Source organism: Haemaphysalis longicornis, unplaced genomic scaffold (genome assembly GCF_048455015.1).
Source record: "Haemaphysalis longicornis isolate Haplotype H1 unplaced genomic scaffold, Haemaphysalis longicornis Haplotype H1 scaffold_156, whole genome shotgun sequence".
Classification (NCBI taxonomy): domain Eukaryota; kingdom Metazoa; phylum Arthropoda; class Arachnida; order Ixodida; family Ixodidae; genus Haemaphysalis; species Haemaphysalis longicornis.
Genome location: NW_027526263.1, coordinates 224385 through 250173, shown reverse-complemented (window position 1 = coordinate 250173; position 25789 = coordinate 224385). Strand labels below are relative to the sequence as shown.

General features: G+C 46.9%; 1 protein-coding gene across 1 annotated transcript; it reads left to right on the top strand.

The window, feature by feature from the left end:
• Positions 1–4777: 4777 nt before the first annotated feature.
• LOC144166023 (5'-nucleotidase-like) lies at positions 4778–13400 on the top strand. Its single transcript, XM_077695694.1, has 4 exons — positions 4778–5030; positions 5306–5461; positions 7715–7906; positions 13372–13400. Exons 1-4 carry the CDS (start codon positions 4778–4780, stop codon positions 13398–13400), a joined length of 630 nt encoding a protein of 209 aa, XP_077551820.1.
• Positions 13401–25789: the final 12389 nt, after the last annotated feature.

Genomic DNA, 25789 nt, shown 5'->3' with positions numbered 1-25789 from the left:
CACTAAAAGATTGAAGCGAAGTGATCTGTTTGACCCTGTTCGAATGCTAAACGACCATCCCGAACGACAAAAGCTCTATTGACTTTTCTGCGAAGTACGAGACTTGATCAGTGTCTGTAAACAAGTTTACGCAACCATGCGTATCATCATATTTATACTATCATCATCATCACATTCATCAAAGCCATTTTTTCTCATACATTGGCGCGGCAAGCTAGGCCCCTTTGCCAGGCTAACCTCACCAGTGCCATTACAGACCGTTCTCTCTTTGTTTTTCTCGTACGAGTGTAAGCGGAATGCTGGAAAAGCTTGACTGATTTTGATTGATCCCGCTGCGCAGTTGTATACTCATTCTTGTCCGAATTATCTGGCCCTCCATCGGGATGCATATGTTCATGAAAGTGCTAGAAAAAGTTGCACATGGCATCTACGTTTAGGTCTTAAGATGTAATGCGCGTTAGCGTTACTTCGGCGTCGAGGGAGCGTTTTCGAACTGGGTTGCTGTACTTAGCCTAGAGAAGTGACGAGAGCTAGGCTAGCCGCAATGGTCTTAATCACCAAGGCACAGGAACCTCAGAGGACATCTACGCTTGCGCGTCTTAAGATACGGGCGTGAAATGTTGCGGCTGCGCGGTGTTGGTCAGTTTGATAAAGAAAGCGACACCGTCAATGTTTAAATAAAGTGTTTATCGTGGTGGCCTGACTGAACGTTTGGGTTTTTTGTGAGACAAACAGAGCGCGCGCGCGCGCTAGAGAGAGAGAGAGAGAGAGAGAGAGAGAGAGAGAGAGAGAGAGAGAGAGAGAGAGAGAGAGAGAGAGAGAGAGAGAGAGAGAGAGAGAGAGAGAGAGAGAGAGAGAGAGAGAGAGAGAGAGAGAGAAATATCTTTTGAGTAAGATTTATTCAAAGTTTGGAAAAAGGGGATAAGGAGATTGCAGACCTTACGGTTGAGCCACAATGCCAGGAACCCCAGAATAAGCCCAAGCTAATCTTGAGGTGAAAATGGGTAGAGCAGCCTGTCATGTGTCGATATAAGTTTGATATGTAGTGCCTGAGTTGTTCACGCTGGACCACATCCTTGGATGTAACCGGGTTTCGCAATAGAGAAGGGATGTTTTCTCGTATTTAGCACAGATTTAAGTTAGTGCCGGACATTTCCTACCGAACATCTTCGCCCATCTAGATTTGTGGATATATGTGTTGGTTTGTATCCTGAGCAGAGTTTGCGATCCATAAGCGATGAAATTCCCGTGTGGCACTAAGGGTGGTGCCCTTGCGCGTAGGATGAGAAGGCGTTTTTCATAGTTTTCGGAGAAGGGAGTGTGATAGTCCTCAACGGGGAGCACGATAAGCGAGTTCGAGGGGATTTTGGCCGGCTGCGTTGCTCCCTTCCGGACCCCTGTGTTCATGTGTTAATGAATTGTAAACTTGTATCATTGTGGATTGGATAATTTTTCTTACACGTTTATGTAGTCTGCCTGTAGCCAAGAAACTAATGACCTATTGCGCGTGTGTAGTTCCGCTCGGGAGATCGCAAAAAGGATCCAATTTCCGTGTGTACAAGGGTAAAGCAGTTACAGCGGTTGCCAGGATGCCCCAGTACGACATTTGTTGCCTTCGTACTCTCGAACGTCGTGGCGTCCGCGTAAACTGTTGTTTTCATGGTTGTGGAACTTTCCATTTGATCCTGGCTTGTCACCTGTCCTCGCGTAGGTTGGGATCTATGTTTTTTTTTTTTTGTAGGGGGAGGGATTTTATGGAAAGTTACTGAATCGCTGGCACATCCATCGTGGCATCCAGCATTTTTTCTGGAGGTTGCCTATATTTTATAGGATGAGCAATCCTTAATTGGTTTTTCCCAGACGCTATTTTGTGCTAGGGGAGTGGCCTCCTTGATTTCTACAAAGGTATACGAATAAGCATAAAGATCCTTGCAGGGATTGTGTAAATAAAGAGGTTGTGCCCTATAGGCTGCCCTGATGATGGTGCTTATTTGGCATTCTTCAGTGCGGGTAAGTAGTTTCTGGTAGTGCAGGCTCTACGATACCTGGTTCGTCATCAGTGCCTGCAGACGTTTTGTCATTTTTTTTTTCTGTCATTCCTACACTCTCCCTGTACAGGTTATTACAATGTGGGCTAAATGGTCAAAGATTTCCTGTATTTTGGTGATTGTGAGATCAGCCCTGCCGCTTCTCTGCAGGGCCATGCCGAAGATTCTTACGTGACATTTTCCGGGGATCCCACGCTGGTCGATTTTTTGGGTATTTGAAATTTGCCGCGTGGCGCCAATCAACGTTTTCCGGACGGAGCTTGCGGTGGTGACATGACCGCGAAAATTTTAAATTTATTTTAACATTCGCGTAATTAAACGTCATGAACTAAATTTTCTTATTGGGGTAAAGTTTGGTTCGTTTCTGCTTAGAATGTATACTATCGGCTTTCCTTGGTTTTTGAGAGCCTGGGGTTTATCTTCTGCCCCATTTTTAATCTAGCTGACACAATGTCTGCGGCGGCATCATTTTAGTTCGTCGGATATGCGCTTTTATGGTAACGTAAGTTGCGGGGAAGGCTGGCGAACATGTCTGCCCAGCATGGGACGACACACGGTGTGTAGAATAAACTTCGGTGCGCAGGTGCGGCGTCTTCAAATCGCGTACCTTTCCTTTTGTTCGGCCGTAGTATCGTTTTCCTCCTATTCACCGCTGCTCGGCTTTGCCGACTCCGGCGAGCCTTGGTATCGCGGTGCATCGGTGATAGTTTCTGTTAGAACTGATGACGTACTTCCGCGGACGCTTGATGAGCACGGCTGATAGCGCAGGCCACGGCAAAAATCGAAAAATGAGCCTAATAACGCTAGCGCGTTAAAAATTCAAGGCGCTGTCTGCATCGCAGGCAAGAAATTACAGCATGAAATCCCGCTTCAAGGCGATATTAATGCTGCCGAAAAATTGGCCCCGTATCTGCTCCCTTCGCTGCAAATGTCGTCAAAAGACAATAGTCTTCTGCCGCCCCAGCCACATAGACGCCTCTTTTCTCTCTCCCCGCCCACCTGTCATGCTCTTCCTTACGGCTTAGGGATCGCATGAATTCCGGCCAAGTGTTTGCTTGGTTGATTATGTCAGGAACCGGAGAAAGTGACTCCGCTTGCCCTATTTTCCGGGTGAAGGCGTGCTTAGGCAGGTCACTGATGGTTTTGAGCGTGTACCTTGGTAAGAATGAGAGAAAACAAGTTTATTGGATTCTGTTGCGCTGGAGCGTTGCTGTACACCTTTTTATTTCATAAAAGCAGAGCCCAGCATCCTCCTTTCTCGACGGTTGCCAGCATGCGCAGATGACTTTTGAAGTCGTTCTCTTTGCACTTTTATGCGCACGCATGAAACAGTCCAAAATGGCGGCGTCCGAGTAGTTTTGATTGTAGGGGGGTTGGTAGGGGGATTAAGAAAGGAACGTGTGTCGTGTTTAGATCGTACGCTAGTGCAGCGTACGTAAGTGTTCGCACTCTTGCCAATGTCATAGGGGCTTTTTAGGTGCTTCACTAAATTTTTCAGAAGGCGTACAAAAGGTAGGGAGCACGATTTTACACTTTTGCTCCCATGTTTTCATTCAACTACGCATGCTTTTATGATGGAGGCGAAAAACGAAAACGCCCGTGTGTCCAGATTTCAGCGCACGTTAAAAATCCTAGAGAGAGAGAGAGAGAGAGAGAGAGAGAGAGAGAGAGAGAGAGAGAGAGAGAGAGAGAGAGAGAGAGAGAGAGAGAATAAAAAAATAATTTCGAGCTCATTGGTGCAGGATGGTGAGAGCACCGGCCCTGTGGGGTGCGTCCGCTAGTACGGGATGCCCTGGTCCTTGCTGGGTGCTCGTGCCCTCTCATCAGCCTGCGCTCAGTCGAGAGGTCCGAACTGCTGGACAGCCCGTCCACCCACTGCTCGTACGTGGGCCGGGGATTGGGTGTGAGGGATAGGGACTGTTGTAATTCCCCTACCACATGGTACAGGCTGCCTGGCTGGGGCCAAAATTTGCAAGTGCTGTAATATTGGGTGGGGTAGATATGGTGGGAAGGGAGCCAGAGTGCCGATCGCGTGTTTGATGCACTGATCACCACTCAACTGCCATGAGCGTGAGGGGCGAGCTAACCCCGTGCCCCCGTGCCCGTGCGAGCAGCCTTTCTGTAATTGTCATGCTCAACAACGCGTCTTGAAGTTCATGCAAGACTGATCAGAGCAGCAAGGTCATAACTGATCCCCTTTCACTATTTACCCTTTATTTTCCTTACTCTGTTTTACCCTTCTCACTTTATACCACTGGCCTCCCTGTTCCATTAAAAAGGTTTACGCTACATCTTATGAGACATTAAAAATTTCAACGCCTTCTCAGCACGACGCTGAGACCTCGGCGAAAAAGCGAGGAACTTTCCAAACAGCATACTGAAAGGACAAAAAAGAAGTACATAGCATGATTTTTTAAGCAATAGTATGCCCTCCGACATAAATTTAGATATTTCTAGAGGTAATGGTTGGCGCCCATCTCGCGGTGGTAAAGTAACAAAAGCCACCGCCGTAGGTTAGGCGGCCTCCCTAGTTAGAGGCCTTTGGAACGAGTATTATAATGGCCGGTCTTCCCATAAGATGCTCGAACAACTCTTCGCGAAAATGAACTCATGACATGTATACTGCATGCACAAGATTTGCTCATGTGCACTTCATAACAAAAACACGGTGTACTGCTCATGTGTAAAATGAGATTAATCAAGTACCTTTCCTCTGTCTAGATAAGGACATGCTCGCACTTGTAGAGTGCTACAAGCCAAACGTGACCCGAGCCATCGAAGAAGTCATCGGCTACACGAAGGTACTGCTCGAGCAGGCCGATAACATCTGCCGCCTTCGCGAGTGCAACTTGGGAAACCTGATTGCCGACTCCTTGTTCGCCTACTACGCCGACCTGAGCTCCAACGAGACGGACGGGTGGTCGGACGTCAACGGAGCCCTGATAAACGGAGGCTCAGTCCGCGCACCGATTCCACAATTTGGTGAGATTCTCGATCACTGCAAAGTACAAAATATCTAGAATGACCTCGTATACCGATGAATTCTGGCCTAAAAACTGCGCATGCTCGTTTATTTTTATGGTAGCTATAGAAAATCGCCTCGTATGTAGAGAGGTAGCCGCTCCTAATAATGTGGGTAAAGAATGCGGAGTACAGTTTCAAATAACTACTTACTCAATAGTGACCATTGATCTTTACACCGCATATAACCCTCTTTTGCATTTTTTCTTTCTTTATTTACGCCATTTATAAAACAGCAAACATAACAATGGGTCACATATTGTCTACCATGCCATTCGGACAGTCGGTCATCATCATGACGATCAACGGTTCTGAACTGAAATCCATGTTCGAGCACTCCGTGAGCGCATACGGTGCGCAGAAAAAAGAAGGACGATTCCTACAAGTTTCGGGTAAGTCGAGGAGCTTCGCTTTGATCGCCTTGAATGGTGTTGCCCTGGAACCAGGCTGGCATTCGCTTACTTGACTCTTTTTGACAGAGATGTTTTTTTACGTCTTTATTTCTGCATTTCACAGGTTACAAACCTTGCGACAGAAATGGGGGGACAGAAATGGGGGGGGGGGGGGGGTGGCGGGGGGCTGTTCACGTCTTCGAGGTGGGGTGGTCCCGAAGTCAGCTCTGCAAAGAAACGGCCGGGTCCTCTCTCGTCCTTAAAATACTGAAGAAAAGCTCGCCAGAGCCGGAGTGCGTCCGATGGTCCAACGTGTGATGGTGGATCGATCCACTCCTGCAGGGTGCCAGGTCGCCGTCCGCCGAGAGACTGAAGTGCAGCCTCCCGAACCGCGGTAAAGGCATTTGAGCTCATTACTGTGGACCGCGGACGCTCTGAAATGCGGGCTCGTGGTGAGAGAATCGCTACAGGAAAGATCCTACAGAAAGATCGCACAGCTTTGGCGCTGCCCTTGCCAACCTAATCTACTCGACGACTAAGAAAGAGAGAATAAAATATTTATTGCCCAGTCAACAGTTTAGGCCTAGGCACACTGAAAAGTGATGGCTGACGCATTTCAGTCTTCAAAACGCCAGAATGTTTTCGTAAATCTCCAGAACATGCAGGCAGACAGCTTCCTGGGTGTCCAGAATATCTGTTTCTGGTAGGGAGACAGCCAATGCTCCCATCAAAAGATTTGGGAGAAGAAATGGGGAAGGGGGTTAGTAGAATAAGGACTGAGGAATGGAGGGCTATGTGGGACAAGAAGGGCAGGTTGAGGAATACAAAGCTTACGTATCAGGTGTAAAATGTGGGGAAATCAGTGTGAGCTCGACGGAGAATAACGGTTTGGCTGCGAGTAAGATGTGGGGCCGGGTATGGAACATAACAAAATTTCATCACGCCGTATAATGGATGTGGCATTATTCTCTCCCGAATTTACTGAATTGCAAGCAGTGACTTCTTGAAACACCCTTCGCACACAATTGATCTCGCAAGCGCACCCTGCCATCCGCGGCGCCTGTGCTCGGTTGTATTCCGATGAAATATGACATGGTGGCCAAGGGGAAGTTAATTCCAAACTGCCCTCACGGTGCCTTACGCGCAAAGAGCTTTGTGTATCTGGGCCAAGATTTTTTTAACGTGTGCGCACAGTGCGGGATGTACACCGTGAGGAGGAGGATGGTCATCCTCACCGGTCTGCTTCGAAAACAGATCAGTAAGGTCTTAGGCTGAGTATAGATTGTATAAATTGGTGGTATTAACTTATGCTGCTTTGTGAACTATTGGAGCAAAAGCACTACGACGACATTGTAATCATTTCCTTGCACTATTGAGAGGATGAGCATCTTGATCCTTGAGCAGCTGATACGTACGGACAAGTCAGCGCGGCGGAAACTGAAGCCGCCTGCCGTGTACCAAGCACGAGAGCTTCAAGAACGCAGTCTAGCCGTTTACTGTTGTATTTTTGTTTCCATGGCGTGAAAATTAACAGAGCGCCAAAATTCGTGCGCAACTAAGGACGAATTTAAAAAGGCACTTATGAAATTCAACACGGGACCTCGGTTCTACGTTCTTCTCCCAGTTACAAAATAAAATTACATACAGGCATTCTTCGTACTGGAAGAGTTCTCAAGCACTCAGCAGCATTATGTCCCGCATAATTTTGCACAAACACAAATTGTATAACATGCAGTTATAGAGGCAACATTGATCGTTACAGTCGGGGGATTTGCGGACGGTTGGTGTGTCGTTCGGTCTGTCGGTCGGTCGGTTGGTCGGTCGGTAGGTCGTGTTGATGGATCAGGAAGTGTTTGCGTGACAAGATGTGTCGGCAATCGCTCTGCCCATGCGCCACCCAATGAGTCTATAATATGTCCACTTCAAGATGCGTCCGCCAGTTCCGCCTCTCGGAGGAATATAAGAATGGTCAAAAGCCTGCCAGTGCACATTTTTTTTAGCTTGTGGGAAGCTGCAATCCAAATGATTAATGCTGTTCGTTGCCTCCCTGTTGATCACTGTGGCCAACATGTTTGACTACATAGGCTTATAAGGTGTTTCTTTGTGTGAGTCATCACGTTTAATTGCATCAAATCATCCGAACAACGGAGTGCAAATATGGGGTAGCGCCTACACTTTGACAGCGCCTAATGGTCGTCTTAAATGTCGTATCTGATGCTCTGGCTAATTCGTGCTGTTTGATTCACCACCTAGGTTTTCGAGTGAAGTACGACGTGGGCAAGCAAAATAATTGCCGTGTGGAATCCCTGGAAGTCCTTTGTCGACGATGTAAGGTGCCCCACTACGAAGAGGTAAAAGACGGGGAAGTGTACAGAGTTGCTACTATGGATTACATAGCAAGAGGTGGAGACGGCTATAAAAAGGCAACCAACGCCACAAGTGGAGGCAAGATAAACTTTACTACTCGTGTGAGCTATCGGTGTATTGTAATGCTTTTCTTTCTTTTTATCTTTGGCGGCATTGAAAACGAAAATCATTGTGTAAAGTTGCTTTCTTTGTTTCTCTGCGCACTAAAGGGGCAGGTCTTGAGCGTAAATAACTGAAAATATTTGGAGCTGCAATCCAGAAGGGGAAAAATCGTGTAATTGGGGGAATGGTTTGTGGCTAACCGCCGTATTTGCTGGAGTTACATTTTTAAGGATCTGCAGCGCATCTCAGGGCTAGAAGGGGTTCTAATCAGAAACCATTCTCACCTGAGAATAGTTTCTGGGCTGCGGGCTAGTCTCGGAAATCGGTCTGTGATTAAAGGAGCCGTGAAGACAAAAGATCATTTTGTTCAGTTTGAAAGAACTAACTTCTGGTAGCTCGCTCGACTCCATTCTAGCCCCTTTAACAGCTGCAAAAGCCAAGCCATCCCCCTCAACGACATTGTTTAGATTTAACGGATGATGTGAGGCAGGAGCAGGACATGAAACCTATTAGCGCAGAGGGTGCGAATCTGCTCCTTCAGCAGCATACCCATTACACAAACTGAAATTTGAAAATAAAGTATTGCGCCAAAAAAGGGGGAGGCACGGACACACGGCGCAAATTCCGCCTTTTGTGTCCGTCTTCCCGTCGTCCGCGTCTCCCCCTTTTTTTGCGCAATTATTCGATTTAGTTATGGAGTTCCAACATGCCCAGGATGCTACCTTTATCAAATTTTAAATTTTAAGGGGTTTTGACGCGCCGAAGCTACACCTGGGCTATAAGAAGAAAAAAATTACGCGTTCCAAATGACGCAAAACAGCTGCAGCATGCGAAATTAAAGCAAGCACAAAAAGAACAGAACTCCCGCCGGGAACCGCGAGCACTGCGAAGGAGGGAAATTTGAAATGCATTAGGTGGCAGAGTGAGCGGATAACGGCGCTGCAGCCCACTGTGGCGAATCACTGCTCTGCACTTCCGACAGCTTTTACATTGAGTGGAACGGCTTTTAATTTTTTTATTTTTTTCTTATCCACCCGGCAAGACCGTTTTAATGCGTACAATTCTTTGCCGAGTGCCCCCACAGCCAGGAGCGTGTAGCGCCCTGGATTTCCACAAAAGTTCAGATATCGCGGAAGTTCCACCTGTAATCGCTTTAATTGCGTAAATGGAGATAATTGGTCGCACGAAATTTTGAAAAACAAAAAAGGAAAAATATAAAAAAGTACCAAAAATGGTGAAACGTGTAACGCCCTGCATTTCCACAATAAGGCAGATTTTGCGAAAGTTCCAATTGTAATCGTTATAATAACGTCAATGGAGATAATTGGTCCAACGAAATTTTGAAAACCCAAAAAAGGAAGAAAGATATCAGATAATTACGGAAAATGGAGAACAGTGTAACACCCTGCATTTCCACAATAACGTAGATTTCGCTAAAATTCCAAATGAAATCGTTATAATAACGAAAATGGGGATAATTGATCGGGCGAAATTTTTAAAAACTAAAAAATACGGAAAATGGCAAAATGTATAACGCATGGCATTTCCACAGTAAGGCAGATATCACTAAAGTTCCAGCTGTATTCGTTACAATAGTGCAAATGCAGATAATTCGTCGAACAAAATTTTGGAAAAATAAGAAATAGGAAAAATATAAAATAATAACGAAAAATCGAGTACCATGTAACGCCCTGCATTTCCACAATAATGCAGATTTCACGAACGTTCCAAATGTAATCATAATAATAACGTAAATTAAGGTTATTTATTTATTTATTTATTTATTTATTTATTTATTTATTTATTTATTTATTTATTTTATTTTATTTTATTTTATTTTATTTATTTATTTATTTATTTATTTATTTATTTATTTATTTATTTGTAGGTACTGCGATCTCGTAACGAGATCTTAGCAGTGTGGGTTACATCTTTGTAACGAGTACATAACATGACACAGAATTATACAGAAACATAGTCGGTGGCAGGTAATAGAAAAAAAAGACACACAACAACAGCAATTGGTCCGACGAAATTTTGAAAACTAAAAAATACGAGAAACATTAAAAAATTCGAAAAATGGCGAACCTGCATTTCCACAATAATGCCGATTTCGCGAAACTTCCAAATGTAATCATTATAATAACGCAAATGGAGGTAGTAATTGGTCGGATGGTCGGATGAAACTGAAAAACTAAAAAATAAAAAAATAATAATAATTGAAAAATACGGACATGGCGAAACGTGTAACGCATGGCATTTTCACAATAATGCAGAATTCGCTAAATTGCCACCTGTAATCGTTGTAATAGCGTAAATGGAGATAATTGGTCGAACAAAATTTTGAAGGACTAAAAAAATAACAAAACTATAAAATACTTACGGAAAATGGCGAACCGTGTAACACCCTGCATTTCCATAATATTGCAGATTATTCGAAAGAGTTAAGTGCAATCGTTAAAATAACGTAAATGTAGATAAGCGGTCGGGCGAAGTTTTGAAAAACTTAAAAAATAAGAAAAATATTTAAAAATTACGGAAAATGGCAAAACGAATAACCCATGGCATTTCCACAATAATGCAGATTTTGCGAAAGCTATATCTGTAATCGTTATAATAGCGCACACGGAGATAATTGGTCGAACAAAATTTTGAAAAGCTACAAAAATAGGAAAAATATAAAGTAATAACGGAAAATGGTGAACCGTGTAACGCACTGCATTTCCACAATAATGCAGATTTCGCGGAAGTTCCAAATTTGATACTTCTATTAACCTAGATAGAGATAATTTATCGGACAAAATTTTGAAATATAAAAAAAAAATATTTAAAAATTGCCGAAATACGCAAAACGTATAACGCATGGCGTTTTCCACAATAACGCACATTCCGCGAAATTTTCACCTGTACTTGTTATACTAGCGTAATTGGAGATAATTGGTCTGACAGGATTTAAAAAACCAAAAAATATGGCTGGAAAAAACTCATACTCTAGACAGGTGGCATAAGAATGCTACGCATTAGTAGATCATTCTCTGAAATTCTTCAGAATTTTTTTTACTGCGAGTGAGCACCCGAGAGTCAAACGGCTTACTTACTCGGCTGTGACTGCGGGGAGAGAAATCACGCCACCTGCTCGACACAGGACACGTGATAGGATACACTTTTGTTCGTTTCGCTTCTTTGATTTGCTTCTTCTTCGCCGTATAGCAACAAAGATGGAGTAAAGGTCGTTGCAGCAGCGAAGAAGCAAATCGGCTGCAATCGTGGACCTAAACCGCCGTGATGGTCGTGAATTTGGTGTACAGCTTCGCTACCTTCAAGTCCTAATTGCCGGCTGATGTGAGCTTCGTTCATTTTTTTCCCCCTTTTCGCTTGCATCTGAAAGTAGGCCGGAGATCATCCGCACTTTTAGGCATTACACAAATAATCATTGAACACAAATGTCTGCTTCATTACACGTATGCCCTCGTCCTTCCCGCTTTATAGTCCCATCGACGCTCGTAACACCGCGTCTAAATACGTGCCAAACTGCCCTGCCCGCGCAACGACGACCGACAATAAATTCGAGAACGAATGGGTGGTTTCTGGGACGCTATCAAAATAGTTTATCTCCTTTTTCTTTCCAGGTCCTGCGGATTACACAGTTCTCGTCAATTACATCAAGAAAATGACGCCTATCAAGACGCCGCTTGAAGATCGCATAATTATTTACAATGGCAGTGATCCCGTCAAGATCCCGCAGGATCCTATAACAGATCCGGAGGCAACGCCGGCTCCAAGAATGCTCTTATATTACCCAGAGCGCTAAAGAGAAATTCTTCCATTGTCGCCGTCCACGAAGTGTGACAAGCGTTGTTATATTAATAGTAGTGTGCAGGCGACAGGATGTTTCTATGATATTTTTACGACCACCATTCTTTATTTACATTTAATATAGGAGTTTTGCCTTGAGCAATCAGGCAGATGCTTACATATACGGGGAAATAACTCTCGCCTTGTCGCTTCAGCGGATAACAGCTTTTGCTAAACATCAGGCAACAACGTAAGCCCCTTGTGGGTACCTTTAAAGTTTGATATATTATTTATCGAAGTAATCAAGTTAATGATGAAAGCCCAAAAAACTTTACCCTAAAGTCCTCCACCTTTTAACGTGAACCACATCATTACCACACATGTGTCGTGGCTCCTCTAAAAACATAGTGTGTCCGGGAAAACCACTGGAGTTGCCAGTGGGTTTCCCGGACACACTATGCGCTTTAAGTTTACGTTCATGTTTGGAATAACGCAATAAAGTTATTATAAAAATGTGCGAACAGTGTTTTTGTTGGAAGCAAATACAGATTCCCCTTGAAAATACAGATTTCTGAACTATACCACTTGAACTGCGTTCGTCAACAAATTGAAACCGGGCCTTTGTTTTTCGATGTGATGCGATGTATGTACTTCGGAAGTACACCCGTCCTGGCGGCAATGGAATAAAGAAATGCAAACTACAGCCGCAATAAGTGAAAAAAAAAACATAGGTTATAATTACTACCTCATTAACTAGTACGTATGCCCGGCGCGGATGTATTCTTCCTGAGCCGTATTAGGGCAGATGATGCTGCTAAATATGCTCCAAAAAGATCCGGAAATTTTGTTCAGTGCTTATTAGCATAAAAAAAGAGGGAATCTCACATTAACGCGTAAGACTTGAAGGTAGCGAAGCTATGCGAAACCTTCACCACCATCACGAAGGTTTGCTGCCGATTACTGTCCACGATTACTGCCGATTTGCCTTTTCTTCGCAGTCGCAATGACCCACTCCATCATTCTTGGTATAAGTGGGAGCTTCCTTCATTTTTCTGGTAGTGATAATCATTGGACATTACCTTGGAGGGACGTACGCTATGACGTGTCTTTCTCGTTCCGAGTAAGTGTCGCCATGATTACGGCAAACGCTGGAGTTTTTCTATTTGCCAATCTTGGCCAATCTCCCTAAGTGTGTATGCTGGCATGACGAACATGTGCTGGGGACGTTGGGCGGTCGTCGCGAGGCTCGCACACACGGTCGCCGTAATCTTGGCCGATCTCCCTAAGTGAGTAATGCTGGCTTGACAAACATGCGCCAACGTCGCTGGGCGATCACCGCGAGGCACGCACACACGCGCGCTCTGCATTTTCTTGTTTTTTTAACTGCAAGGTGGTCGCAGCGAGGGCAGCGCTTACGTGCACGCGCTCGGCAATTTCTTGATAATAGAGATTTTTATAAATGGGGGCCCCAACGCAACGCTGTGGGTTCCCCAAGTGGCTTGGTGTGCCGTACTGCGCATGCGCAGAGCCCAAGCCGCCCTTGCAGTTTTGGGTTTGCGTTTAGCGCGCACGCTATTTTGCCGAAATAGAGGGCGCCCCAAAGCTGACCCCAAAAGGAGCGTCCGTTCCTTGCGTCGCTCTCGCAGCCAGCGAGACGGCGCAGGACCACGGCTGAAGGGAAGGAAACCTGCGGGTCGTTTCCCGATCCGCCCGATCAACTAACGACGATGGCTGAGCTAAACTTGTAAATCCCGCGCATCGTTCGCAAGAAGTGGATAAACCAACACATCGTGAAGAGTTTTCTGTCCTCGGAAACGGTTCGCGTACACGTCGGCCGCGCCTGCCCGCACGGCCCACGAAGCAGCTGAAAGACGCAGACCACGGTTGCAACAGCTTTTCGCCGCTCTTCCAAGTCTATCTGATCGATGAAAAGAAGTTTCATGTGCGATAAAGGAGATGTTAGTTGGTGAAAAAGTGGGCTAGGAATCGTTATCAGCGTTGATTTGAAAAGCGGTGATCAGATACCTGCCGCGATGCTCTGCGGCTGACCTCTGCGTCGAACCTCTGCGGCTGACCGGCTGCAGAGGTTTGACGGCCCGACTTGGCACCGCGGCGCGCGGCACGGCGAGAGGTCGAATGATGGCGCTACCTGCGCGGAAGAATCAAAACAGACCAGGGCAGATTTCTTGGTCACCCGCCGCAGTGGCTCAGTGGCTAAGGCGTTGCGCTGCTGAGCACAAGGTCGTGGGTTCGATTCCCTGCCACGGCGGCCACTTTTCTGATGGCGGCGAAAAGAAAAAACGCCAGTGCGAACGAGATTTTGGTGCACGTTAAAGATCCACAGGTGGTCAAAATTAATCGCGAGCACGGCGCGCCTCATCGCCTGCGTTGCGTCGGCGCGTTAAACACCACAATCAATCAATCAATCAATCAATCAAGGCTTCTTGGCCACCGATCGCTCCAATGGCAATAAGGTTCCTGAGCAGCCCAGGCGGCACTGCACGGCAGGAGGCCAAATCGACCTCCAGGTAGGTGATACTTCCGGGTAGCACAAAGCTGCAAGGGTGCCATAGGATCGCGTGTTTGCCGAATAAAAATGAGCTCAATTCTCCAGATTGTTTCGCGACATGGTCTCCAGCTCATCCCAGACGCGTCCGATCTCTTCCGGCGATAAACTTGGCACAGCGGAAAAAAGCTTTGCAGCGCTAAATGCGTTTACAGCGTCGAGTGAACTGCTGGGACGTTGACTGCGTTCGGCCGCTCGCAGGTTCACCGATCGATGGTCGTATGAAGTGGAATTTGAAGTGAGATGTTCTTGTTGATGGTAGTATACACTTGGTGACGAGGACTTTACAACAACAGCGGATCAAGAGAAAAAATTGGCCGCGTATCTGCCCCTTTCGTTGCAAATGTCGTCAAAAGACGATAGTCTTTATCGACTTTTGCCAAGTAAATGCCTCCCTTCGCTTTACCGCTCACCTCTCATGTTGTTCCTCTTGCGTCGCGCTCCTCCCAAAGTAAAGACACCAAAGGTTTGCTTAAATCATTTTAAATTTCCCGCGTTCCACTGCTCCAAACCGGGTGTCTCGATGCGAACGCTGCCGTACGGCGAAGACGCGCGTTAATCGAGGCACCCTACTTCAACGTTTATAGAACCGCGTTTCCCTACTCCACGTGCGTTGCAAGCAGAACGTGGAAACTATCTAGTGGAACCTTGCGTAACTGTTGCCGGTTGATTTCTTAAAATGGCGCCAGAAGCTATAGTGGCGCTGGCGGCAGCAGGCGACGGCGGAGTAAATTCTTTTTCTGCAGTTGATGAAGTATTTAATTTCGCAAAAGTCAAGCATGTTTGAATTTTTATAAAGGAACACTGCAAATATCACTTCTGTATTGATTTGTTGTCTCATATTTACGTAATGTCTTATTCTTCTTCAACAATGTTGACAAGTATGAACATTACACCGGACCAAGACGGGTAGATTTAGCTGTGACTATATAAGACTATTGCGCAGGCATTGTTCTGCTTTGGCCGGGTGGCTGAATCGAGTCACAGACAGACAGACGGACAGACATACAGACACACAGACATACAGACAGACCAAAATTTCTGGGTTTAAGTAGCCCAAGAAAGACTATCGTCTTTAAAAAAAAGGGTACCGCGATCGGTGGCGATCGTGCGTGTCCGGCGACCGCAGGCTCGCCAGTTGCGGTGCGCCGCGCTTCTCGCACCTGTGCAATTTATGCGTGTGCTTTCATTAAACACTGCTGGTCTGCGTCGCCTTTACGAATACGTGGTGCAACGCTAGATTGTCTTTTTATTGTTTCGGGGCTCATTGACAAAATGCAGAGAGCGTCAGCAGTGTGAAATCTTTTTTGTGATTTTGTGATTTTGTGTGAAAGTGGTCGGGCGAACTGAGTGGCCGTTCTGTTTCCTTGTTTGTTCTCACTTTATTGAATTACGCTCCTGCATCATCTATTCCCAGTTCGCACTTAATAGGCTAGAATAAGGGTCGGCAATGTTTTGAGGTGATGGGCTGAGTTGCATGATGCCGACACGGCGGACAGCTAGACGGCAAATCGATTGGGACGGGTAGGGGGGCTTGGCAGGCAAAGAGAAAAACATTCCGCGAATTGACAATAATATTTGATAATACTCTGGTTAAGTGTGAAGGTGGCGGACAATGCCAACGGGAATGAATCAATTCTCTGTTCTTGTCCCCCGTCTAACCCCATTTGAGGTCAAAACCCCCGTGTCATCCTTTAGATAGGAAGTGGCAGGGTGAGAGGGGTTCTGACGACGTGCTAGGGGGCGCATGATACTGCCCCGCGGGCCGTAGTTTGCCGACCTCTGCACTAGAAGGTAACGAACACAGTCAGTGACAACCGTATGTAAATATCTGGGCCACGCACCGCTTATACGGCTGTGTTATGTTATGTAAATATAGAAGTATACATCTAAGCAGGCAGCGGAGGTGCGGTTTGGTACTTGTTTCGCGTCCTTTAATTGCGCTATTGTTACTTATTTGACGCCATCGCCCCACCTTCTACCCGCCAGTATACATGTACTGTGCCGTTCGTAAGACGTGCGGCGTAGAATGTCGCGTGAAATAGCCTTTAGTTCGCGAAAATATAAAAACTTGCCGCGTATCTGCTCCTTTCTTCACAAATGTCAAAAAAAGACGATAGTCGATCTTTGTCGACATTTGCCAAGTAAATGACTTCCTTCGCTTTCCCTCTCCACTCTGATGTTGTCCCTCTTGCGTCGCGTTCTTCCCAATGTAAACACAGTAAAGGTTTGCTCAAGTTAATTTAAATTTATTGCGTTCAACTGCTCCAGACTGGGTGCCTCGATGCCAGCGCTGCCGTGCGGCGGAGACACGCGTGAATCGAGGCGCCCTACTTCAACATTTATAGAACCGCGTTGCCCTAGTCACCGTGCGTTCCAAGCAGAACGTGGAACCTATCTAATGGAGCCTTTCGTAGCTGTTGCCGCTTGAATTTTTAAAATGCCACCAGAAGCTATAGTGGCGCGGGCGACAGCAGGCGACAGTGCGATTTTTTTGTCTGCATAGATGTAGTATATTCATTTCGCAAAAATCAAGCATCTATGAATTTTTTTATAAAGGAACACTGCAAACAACCCTTGTGTATTAATTTCCTGTCTTATATTTGCGTAATGTCTTGTTCTTGTTCAACAATGTTGACGAGTATGAACATTTAATCCGGATTATATGTTTAGATTTAGCTGTGAGTAGCGCAGGCTTTTTTTCACTTTGTACGGGTGGCTGAATCGAGTCACAGACAGACAGGCAGGCAAACAGACATACAGGCAGACCAAAATTTCTGGGTTTAAGTAACCCAAGAAAGACTATCGTATTCAAAAACGAAGGTGGTGCCGGGCCGGTGGTGTCGCTGAGCCGGCTGCGCTATACTCGCGTCCGCTTGCATGCTCCCGCTGAAGCAACCTTTTCCATTTACCTCATGCTATCGGACAGCAACATCCCGTGTTCCATGCTACTGGAGAACTGGTCGTTTGTAGACCGTACGCAAGAAGAAGGAAGGATAATTACCATCAAGAAGTTAGACCACCCGACAGGGCGATACTGACGCACGTCGCGACGATCGCGCAGCTCGCTCAAAGAAAAGCCGATAAATCTTGTTTTAGCGGATATTTCTTGTTTAGCCTCTGAAACTACTTTAAGAGCTACTTTATTCAGTATGCTATCCTTCCAACACACCAAGACACGATTAAATTATGTTTCACCAAGTTTTGTTCTGACTTGTATTTGAAAACACATAGGGGCGGCGTGGGTCGTCTGCTTTTGTACTATCCAGACGCGTCAGGCACGAGGCGGCACTGCATGTCGCCAAATATCCTGCGCAGGAGCCCTATTATCACTAAAATAAAATTCCACATGCAAGAAAGTGGATCAAGGTGTGGTGGAAAGTTGTGTTAGAGATTGTCATTCGCAGTTGTACAGATAGCGGCGAGGAAATATCCGCCACGATGCTAAACCTAAAGTTCCCAACACCCGAGCCGACCCGAGCAACCCATGCCGATTTCGGGCTGTTGGGGAAGCCCCTCTTCTAAAACCCGCTGCCTATTTTTAATTTCGGACACAAAAATTTCGATTTCTTAACATCTTCGCTGTTAAAAGAAATGGTTGCTAAAACGTGAACATTGGTTGTATGAAAGCAGTGCAAACGATTTGTTGTCTGCCATCGTTATCTGCCGTGATCACCGATACTTTTCACGCCTCGGGTATGTCGAGGTATGCGATTGGATTCGAGTAAACTTTATTTGTGCCGGCAGATCGGCGTTTTTGTGCGCCGTGACGCGGGCCCGGCGTCGTCCTAGGGGTTAGCCGTTACTCGGTCCGAGCCATCCGCTCGCCGTTGACGGCTCGCGAGTCTCGTGCCTTTCGAGCGCCCTCAGGACCTGCTGGACGGCCCAGAGTTGACGTTCACGGTCGTAGCTCTTCGCGGCTTCTTTCAGCCGCGGCGGGATGGTTCTCAATGCCGCTTCCTCTGGTTGTTTTAAGCAGTCCCACAGGATATGGTACTGGTCGGCCGTCTCCCTATGGCACACCTTGCTCCTGTCGGTCGGGTACGCTTGTGGGTAAATTCGATGCATCAAAGCCGGGGTGGGTAGCGACCCGGTCTGTAGCTGTCTTAGAAGTACGGCCTCCGCCCGGCTCAGCCCCGGGTGCGGGGGTGGGAGGGCTCTGCGAGCCAGGCGGTAGGCCTTCGTGATCTCGCCGTAGTCCGTCATTCGGTCTTTGGCTCCGAACCACGCGGGACGGTCGGTCACGGGGGCGCGATTGGTTAGAGCTAGTGCCGCCACGTGTGCCGTCTCGTTGTGGTTCGCGTTTCTCGCCGACGCGCACTCGACCGCGTGCACCGGGTACCACTTGATCCTCACTCTTTTTTTTTTTTGCAAAATTTGACTCCGCGCAGCACGCGTACGGCCTCTACACAGATGCGTCCCTTGGCGTAGTTGCGCACCGCCGTTCTCGAATCGCTCAGCACTGTGCGGCAGCCGGTGTCGGCGATAGCCAGGGCGATGGCGACCTCCTCCGCGCATTCCGCCTTGGTGCATCTGACGCTCGCCGCCGTCCTCACGGCACCCGTGGACGCTTCGGTGACAGCCGCGGCCAAAGTCTCGTTGATATTCGGCCGCGTCCACGTACCGCGCGTGCCCGTCATTGGCGTGTAGGTCGATGAGGGCCTTGGCTCTCGCATTCCTTCTTCCCTTGTTGTATTCCGGGTTCATGTTTCTCGGTAAGGGGTCTACCCTGATCTTGCTCCGGATCTCGTCGGGGATGGAGAGTTTGGCATTCTCCTCGTCCTGACGTCCGAGACCCAGGTCTTCGAGTATCTTCCTCCCGGCCTTGGTTTTTGACAGGCATCTGAGCTGAACCGTTCGTTGGGCCACCGCGATCTATTCAAGCGTATTGTGTACTCCTCGCCTCAAGAATCGGGTCGTGCTCGTGGACTCGAACCAGCCCAGCGCCGACTTGTATGATTTCCGGATGATGGCGTTGATTTTGTTCCACTCGTGTTGCAGCCAGTTGTACTAGTCCACTACGTACGCGATGTGGCTGACGACGAAGGACTGGACGAGCCTGTTCAGCCTGTCCTCCTTCATGCCGGCTTTGCGGGACGTGACTCTTCTGACGACACGCATCGCGTCGGCCGCCTTGGCGGTGAGATGGGCGACGGTCTCGCCGTTTCTTCTCTGCTTCTCGATGACCATGCTCAGGACTCCGATCTTGCTGACCTCTGTGATAGTCTGCCCGGACCGCGTTACGATCTTGATCTTCTCTTGCTCACACTTTGTGGAATTGTTCATGATTTTCTGTTTAGGTATTTTGAGCCAAACGCCGAGGATGCTTTTCGTTCAAATGAAAATACCCAGTAGAGTAGTGGATTCTGTGGGGGTCTGAATCTCGTGGTAAATGATTAGAATGTTTATCGTTGTCGTTTGGGGCGTGTAGGGGCCGTGCGCCGTCAGGAACTGTTTTTTTTTTTTTTGGGGGGGGGGGGGGGAGAATGCCGAAGTCCAATGTCGACTAGAAAAACGGCTGTTGGCCTCAGCTTGAAGTTCTACTTCTTTGTCGCTTAGTGTATCAAAGTCGGTTCCTTTGCTCCATATCGTAAAATGGCCTGCGTAGATTGGAAAGTGGACAGCAGTATTAGTCAGTATTAGTTTCGAGTTATCGCGCCACGTAGAATATAATAGATTCCACATAAGATACCTGGGAATTCACTATAGGCAACCTTTGCCAAACAGTAACTAATATAATCGAAACCGCACTCTCAACCACAACTTCAACCTCAACTACATACCTATTTTACACTCACATTAGATAAAATTGCCCCTCACTAACTTAGAAGCGTCTGGTGCGAGTGGTTTGGCGGAAAGATTATCTCATCTTCTACGCATCGGGCCTGCTTCTTCATACACATGCGGTTCTTAGAGTTCATGCAAAACCATCGCTGATGAGTGTATTCGTAATTTAACGTTCGTCTTCCTTCCTCTGTACCACCCTCTCCATTTTAGAGCACTGGACTCCATACCCCTATATAATATAAAGTCTACTACTACTTAAGAGACGTTACTTAACTAAGCGCCTCCATTCAGTGAGACGCCGAGCCCCTTAGTAAAAAGGTGGGTAACTCTTGAATCAAACAACACACAGAAGGGACAAAAAAACAGGCGCAGTTAATATGATTTTTACACGATAATATGCGAGTGTACTAAATTAAGGTATTCCTGCAGGGAAATGGAGCGGTGGTGAGGATCTTATAGCCATTGATGAATGCCAGGTACCTCCCAGGGTGAAGGCCTTAGAAGCAGGTGTTATTATTACTGTTTTTCACAGCTAAGATTCTTTAACAACTCCACGAAAACGAACACCTAAGCGAAACATGGGACGACATGTATTTACTGCATGCGCAATTTTGTTCATGTGCACCGCATTTCAAAATGTGTGCTCCCCAAGTGTGAATTTAAATGGCAAATTTTCCGCTGTCTAGGTAACGACATGCTCGCAATTGTACGGGGTTTCAAGCCAAACGTGACCCGATCACTCGAAGAAGTGATCGGCTACATGAAGGTACTCCTCGAGCAGGCTGGCAACATCTGCCGCCTTCGCGAGTGCACGACGTCATGGAGATTGGCCTGAGGAAATTCGAGGCCGAGCTTCTTTCCCGGTTATTTCCTAACCTGATCGCCGACTCCTGCTTCGCCTACTACGTCGACATGCGCTACAACGAGACGGACAGGTGTTCAGAAGTCAACGGAGCCCTGATAAACGGAGACTCAATCCGCGAACCGATACCACAATTCGGTGAGATTCTCGAAGCTCACTGCAAAGCACAAAATAGAATGTCCTCCAATACCGACGAATTCTGGCCTAAAGACTGTTTATTATTATGGTAGCTCTGGAAAAGCGGCCAATATATTGTATAAAAGAGCCGCGCTTGAAAATGTGTCTGAAGTTGGGGGAGTCCGTTTCAATACTAAGCAGTGCCCTTAGATCTTTACACCGCATATAGCCGTCTTTTGCTCTTTTTCCCTTCTTTATTTATTCCATTTATAACCCAGAACACACAAGAATTGGTCATATCTTGTCTACCATGCCATTCGGGCAGTCGATCATCGTTATCAACATCAACGGCTCTGAACTGAGAGCCGTGTTCGAGCATTCCGTGAGAAAATATGAGTTGAAGAAAAAAAGAAGGACGATTCCTACAAGTTTCGGGTAAGTCGAAGAGTTTCACTTAAATTGCCTTGTTGTTGCCCTCTAACCGGGCTGGCATTCGCTTGCTTGAATTACCGCGTGCTCTTTTTGACATGGAGTTAATTCGAGCTCATTACTGTGGACCGCGGACGCTTTGACATGCAGGCTCGTGCTGAGAGAAATGGTGCAGGAAAGAGCCTACTTGAAAGGAAAGACCGCACAGACGCTCGGTATAGCTGGAAATATCATGGAAAGAAATGGCCGTGCATGCTCGAAAGGGCTGTACACTACGTGGCATCGACCCGCCTGACGACGTCTTAGTTGGGAGCTGGCTCCAGCCATTGCTGCAAAAACTGTACGCGCGTGCCTGCATCTGACCTGCACTGAAAGAAGGTCCTGAAGTTGGCATAGCGGCCGGCTTGCAGCCCGCGGGCGAGTAGGGTGTTGACTCCTGCACTAGAAATAATGAACACTAGTCAGTGACGATCGTATGTAAATAATTGGTCCACGCACCGTGTATGCGGCTGTTATTATACGTAAACCTAGAAGAACACTACTAAGCAGGCAACGGAAGTGCGAGTTGGCGCTTGTTTCGCGTCCTTTAATCGCGCTTATTTTATTTTATTTGATGCTATACTGCCTCACCTTCTACCCGCTAATATTCATGTACCCTGCTGTGCATAAATCGTGCATAAATCGAAATGTTTCGTGAAAAATGCGGTGCCGGGCCAGAAGTGTCAGCTGAGCCTACAGCGCTGCCAGGCTCAAGCTAGAGGAAGAGGTTTCTGCTTGAGTGGTGGCACATTCGAACTCCACAAAACCTTAATCGCTCCCTTAAAACTCTCCCAGCGAGTAGCTTTCTGAGAGACCGACTACGATGGAAGACGCCAAAACAGCGTGGCCGCAGTCAACTCTGGGGAAGGAACCGAGCTGGTTCCGTAACGTCGGGTTCTCCATTTATTATAGTTCTTGTCGGTGTCTGTAATATATTTCTCAGGAATTCTAATGCGTAAAGCTCAGGCAAGTGTCGGTGCTTTGTGTTCTCAAATGTTGTACACTCAAGGCGTGAGGGACTGACGCAGCCGTCCTCCAAACCTGTTGCAGACTGGTGGTTGTGTGCCTTGTTCATCCCATTTCTGTTGCCAATGTTGACGGGGTTTCTTTCGGAGAAGTGGCTTCATGTCTTAGTACGGGACACATGTTGCATGTCTATGCCAATGCCCAGTGCGACCTCTCTAGCACACCGGTCAGCGATTTCGTTTCCAAGAATGCCGCTGTGTCCAGGCACCCAAAATACTATTATCCGAAGGTTTTTAGAATATCGCGACACAACCTCTGCAATGAGGTTATTTACACTCATGCTTCTACTATAGCCTTCCTCGACTGCAACGCTGTGAAAACGCTCAAGAGTCTGTAAAAGCAATATTTTGTCGTGTTCTGATTTGTGTGATGTGTTTTACTGCCAGTTAAATTTCCCGAAATTCCTCTGTCAAAATACTCATGTTAATGTTCATGTGCCCATGAGCTCTGCATGATACAGCGAAAGCAGACTTTGCGGCCTCTTTACAAAAAATTGCACGGGTATTGTCATGCAAATATTAAAAATGTAAAATTGTTTTTTTCTGGGCGCATTCGATTTGCTCATGTCTTTAAAAGCCGCATCGCAAACAATTGTAGCCAGGTCCCAGGGGGCACCAAGATTTTTTGTACGTTTTTTTTGGAACGAGACCCCGAGTTCCTTAGCTTGCTCGCTTACTAAAAGGGAAAGGCATGTGGACGGACGGCTTAAAAACCGCTAATAAGGGAGATGTCGTTTAAGATAAGACCACATGGGTGATTTGAAGGTATTTTTAAACCGTACCTTAGACCAGTATAAGTTCACCCACGTTCCAAACTCCTCGCCTTGCACTCCACCTGCAGGGCTTGTCCGGAAGGCACCGGATGCAAGTCGTTGCCCTAAGTCTAGCACCGGGTCTAAAAATTTTAATGAAGTTATCGATGCTGAGCTTTACACCACACTTCCGTAGTCAAGACGTGACCTCACTAAACTATTAAAACGGCTCAAAAGAAATGCTTTGTCCGAGCCATTGAAATGGCGGGAACCTACTTTTAGCACTTTCATTGGTTTCAGGCCTTTCATTTTAGGTTGTTTTATGTGTGGTATTGCGTACGTTGTCATCCCACCGCTGACAACCCGTTGCTGCATCCGGGAAGGTGTACCCGAGCCGAGCTCCGTCGCCTCCGACATGCGTGTGGCAGTGTGGTGAAGCGAGCGGCCAGGCAATGTTGCTGCCTCGAAGAAGACCAGAAGCCGAAGGCAAACGTAACTTGTTGACTTCATGGCGAGAAATGGGCGAAGCCAGACAAGAACAATGCCCCGACGGGCGCGGTTACAGTACAGGACTCTAGCAGAGTGACAGCATTGATTCACTGCTCAAATAGGAATGAACTACAGCGCTTGGGGGGTTTTATTTATACCCAAAGCGCCAACGGTCAAAACAAGCGTTCCCTCTAGATTGTGCACACGTCACGAACGGCAAAGACACACACAACACTCTTTCCAGAGTTCGTGAGCGGCCTTTAGTAACGGCGCACGCTGAGTCCGAGAGAGGGGAGAGAGGAGGTCTCCACAACAGCTTCCGCGTCCTTCGGACAAGTCTCCGCGCGTTGCGTCGGCCGCCATCGAAGTTTGATCGCGCCGATAGCGAGGCGCCGCAATCCAGACGTGTAGCGACGCGTTGAATCTGTCGGCTGCAAGCGTGAGTCTCCGACAGGGGGGCCTGCTTGAAAGGCGCACTCAGAGGCTTCGCCGCACCGCCGAGGAGTATTGCACGAAGCACAGCGGCGGACTGATTCGTAACAGTGGGATAAAACTAGTTTTTGATCCAGCAGAACATAAAGAAACTTGTGTTCTCTTTTCACCTGTAGTTCTACTCCTACAGCTGGACGCTAGGTGAAAGTTGGATGCCATGCTGTCCAGAAAACAAAATGAGGGGCTCGATTCAGAATTCAATTTAAATTCGTTATTTCCTGCTCCATCCCACCCAATTCTGTCTGATGCTCGCAGATGTAGAGTTGCCAAGGTTTAGAACCGATTTGTTCATCATCTACGTATACCGAGTAAAAAATTGTGGGAGGCAGTGCGTTACCTAACGTATTCCTTTTATGATAAAAAGCCTGCAGCTCAGCACTCCACCCTCAGGAACTCCAACTTGTAGTACGCACGTTTTTGATAGTGCCGTATGATCCCTACTTTAAACGTTAGCTCTGATAGGTAGCTTTTTCATGACACTTCAAGAATTAGTTGTCAGTATTGTGGAGACGTACGTACATTGCGATAGTGCCCGCACATCGTTTTTATACTTACAGTAAAGAATAAAATCTGAATAAATGAACGTGGGCAGGGCATTCAATGCGAAGGCAAGATATCCGTTGGTCATTAAGGGTAACAGAGTGGATCGCTGTAGAAGGCAAGATGAAGAAGTTTGTGGGGATAAATTGGTCGCAGTTAGCACAGGACCGGTATAATTGGAGATTAATAGGAGAGGTCTTTACCCTGCAGCGGGCGCAGATAGGCTGGTGATGATCAAAGAATAAAACGGTCGCTAAAGAGATGGAAGACGATGTAAACATATAGAACGCATACAGGTGCTAAATTCCAACTGCCTAATAAGGCAACCACGCTTAGTTATACAGGCCTAAGGTACAGATAAAATTTAAAATTTCTGGCAGGGGTTAACACTTGCTGACGCCTCACAGATAAAATAGTAAGAGCAATTGACATGTCGACACACACGCGCACAACTGATATTAGCGGCATGGAATCAGCATGGCTAAAGCACACTCTAAACATTGAGATGAGGGACTATCTTCAATGAAAGACAGCTCTTTATCACTAACTGCTAGTGACGGCGTGCTGACGCAGTCATCCCCCGCTTTTTGATGAAGTATGCCTTTATAATCTCCCTTTCCGTCATGTTTCCTGCTTTTTCAAAAGGGTCGTCTGCTCCAGGAATGGCGTGCAACCGCAGCGCTTACAGTGATCCGCAAAGTGCCATGTTATCGCTGCTAACAGCCAGCCGGTGCTCTCTCTCTCTGGCCCGGTCGTTGAAGCAACGGCCAGCTTGGCCAGTGTACACCTTCCCGCAGTACAACGAGTACGAGATAGCACACTCTGTCTAGCGGGTGGCGTGCTTCTTGGTGCATGTTGCCGGTGGCTTACTCGCCATCAAAGGACAAATCTTCGCCAGCTTGCAAGGGGCCGAGATTACAATATGCACATTGTATCTGGCCGCAAACTTCTTGATATTGTGTGATA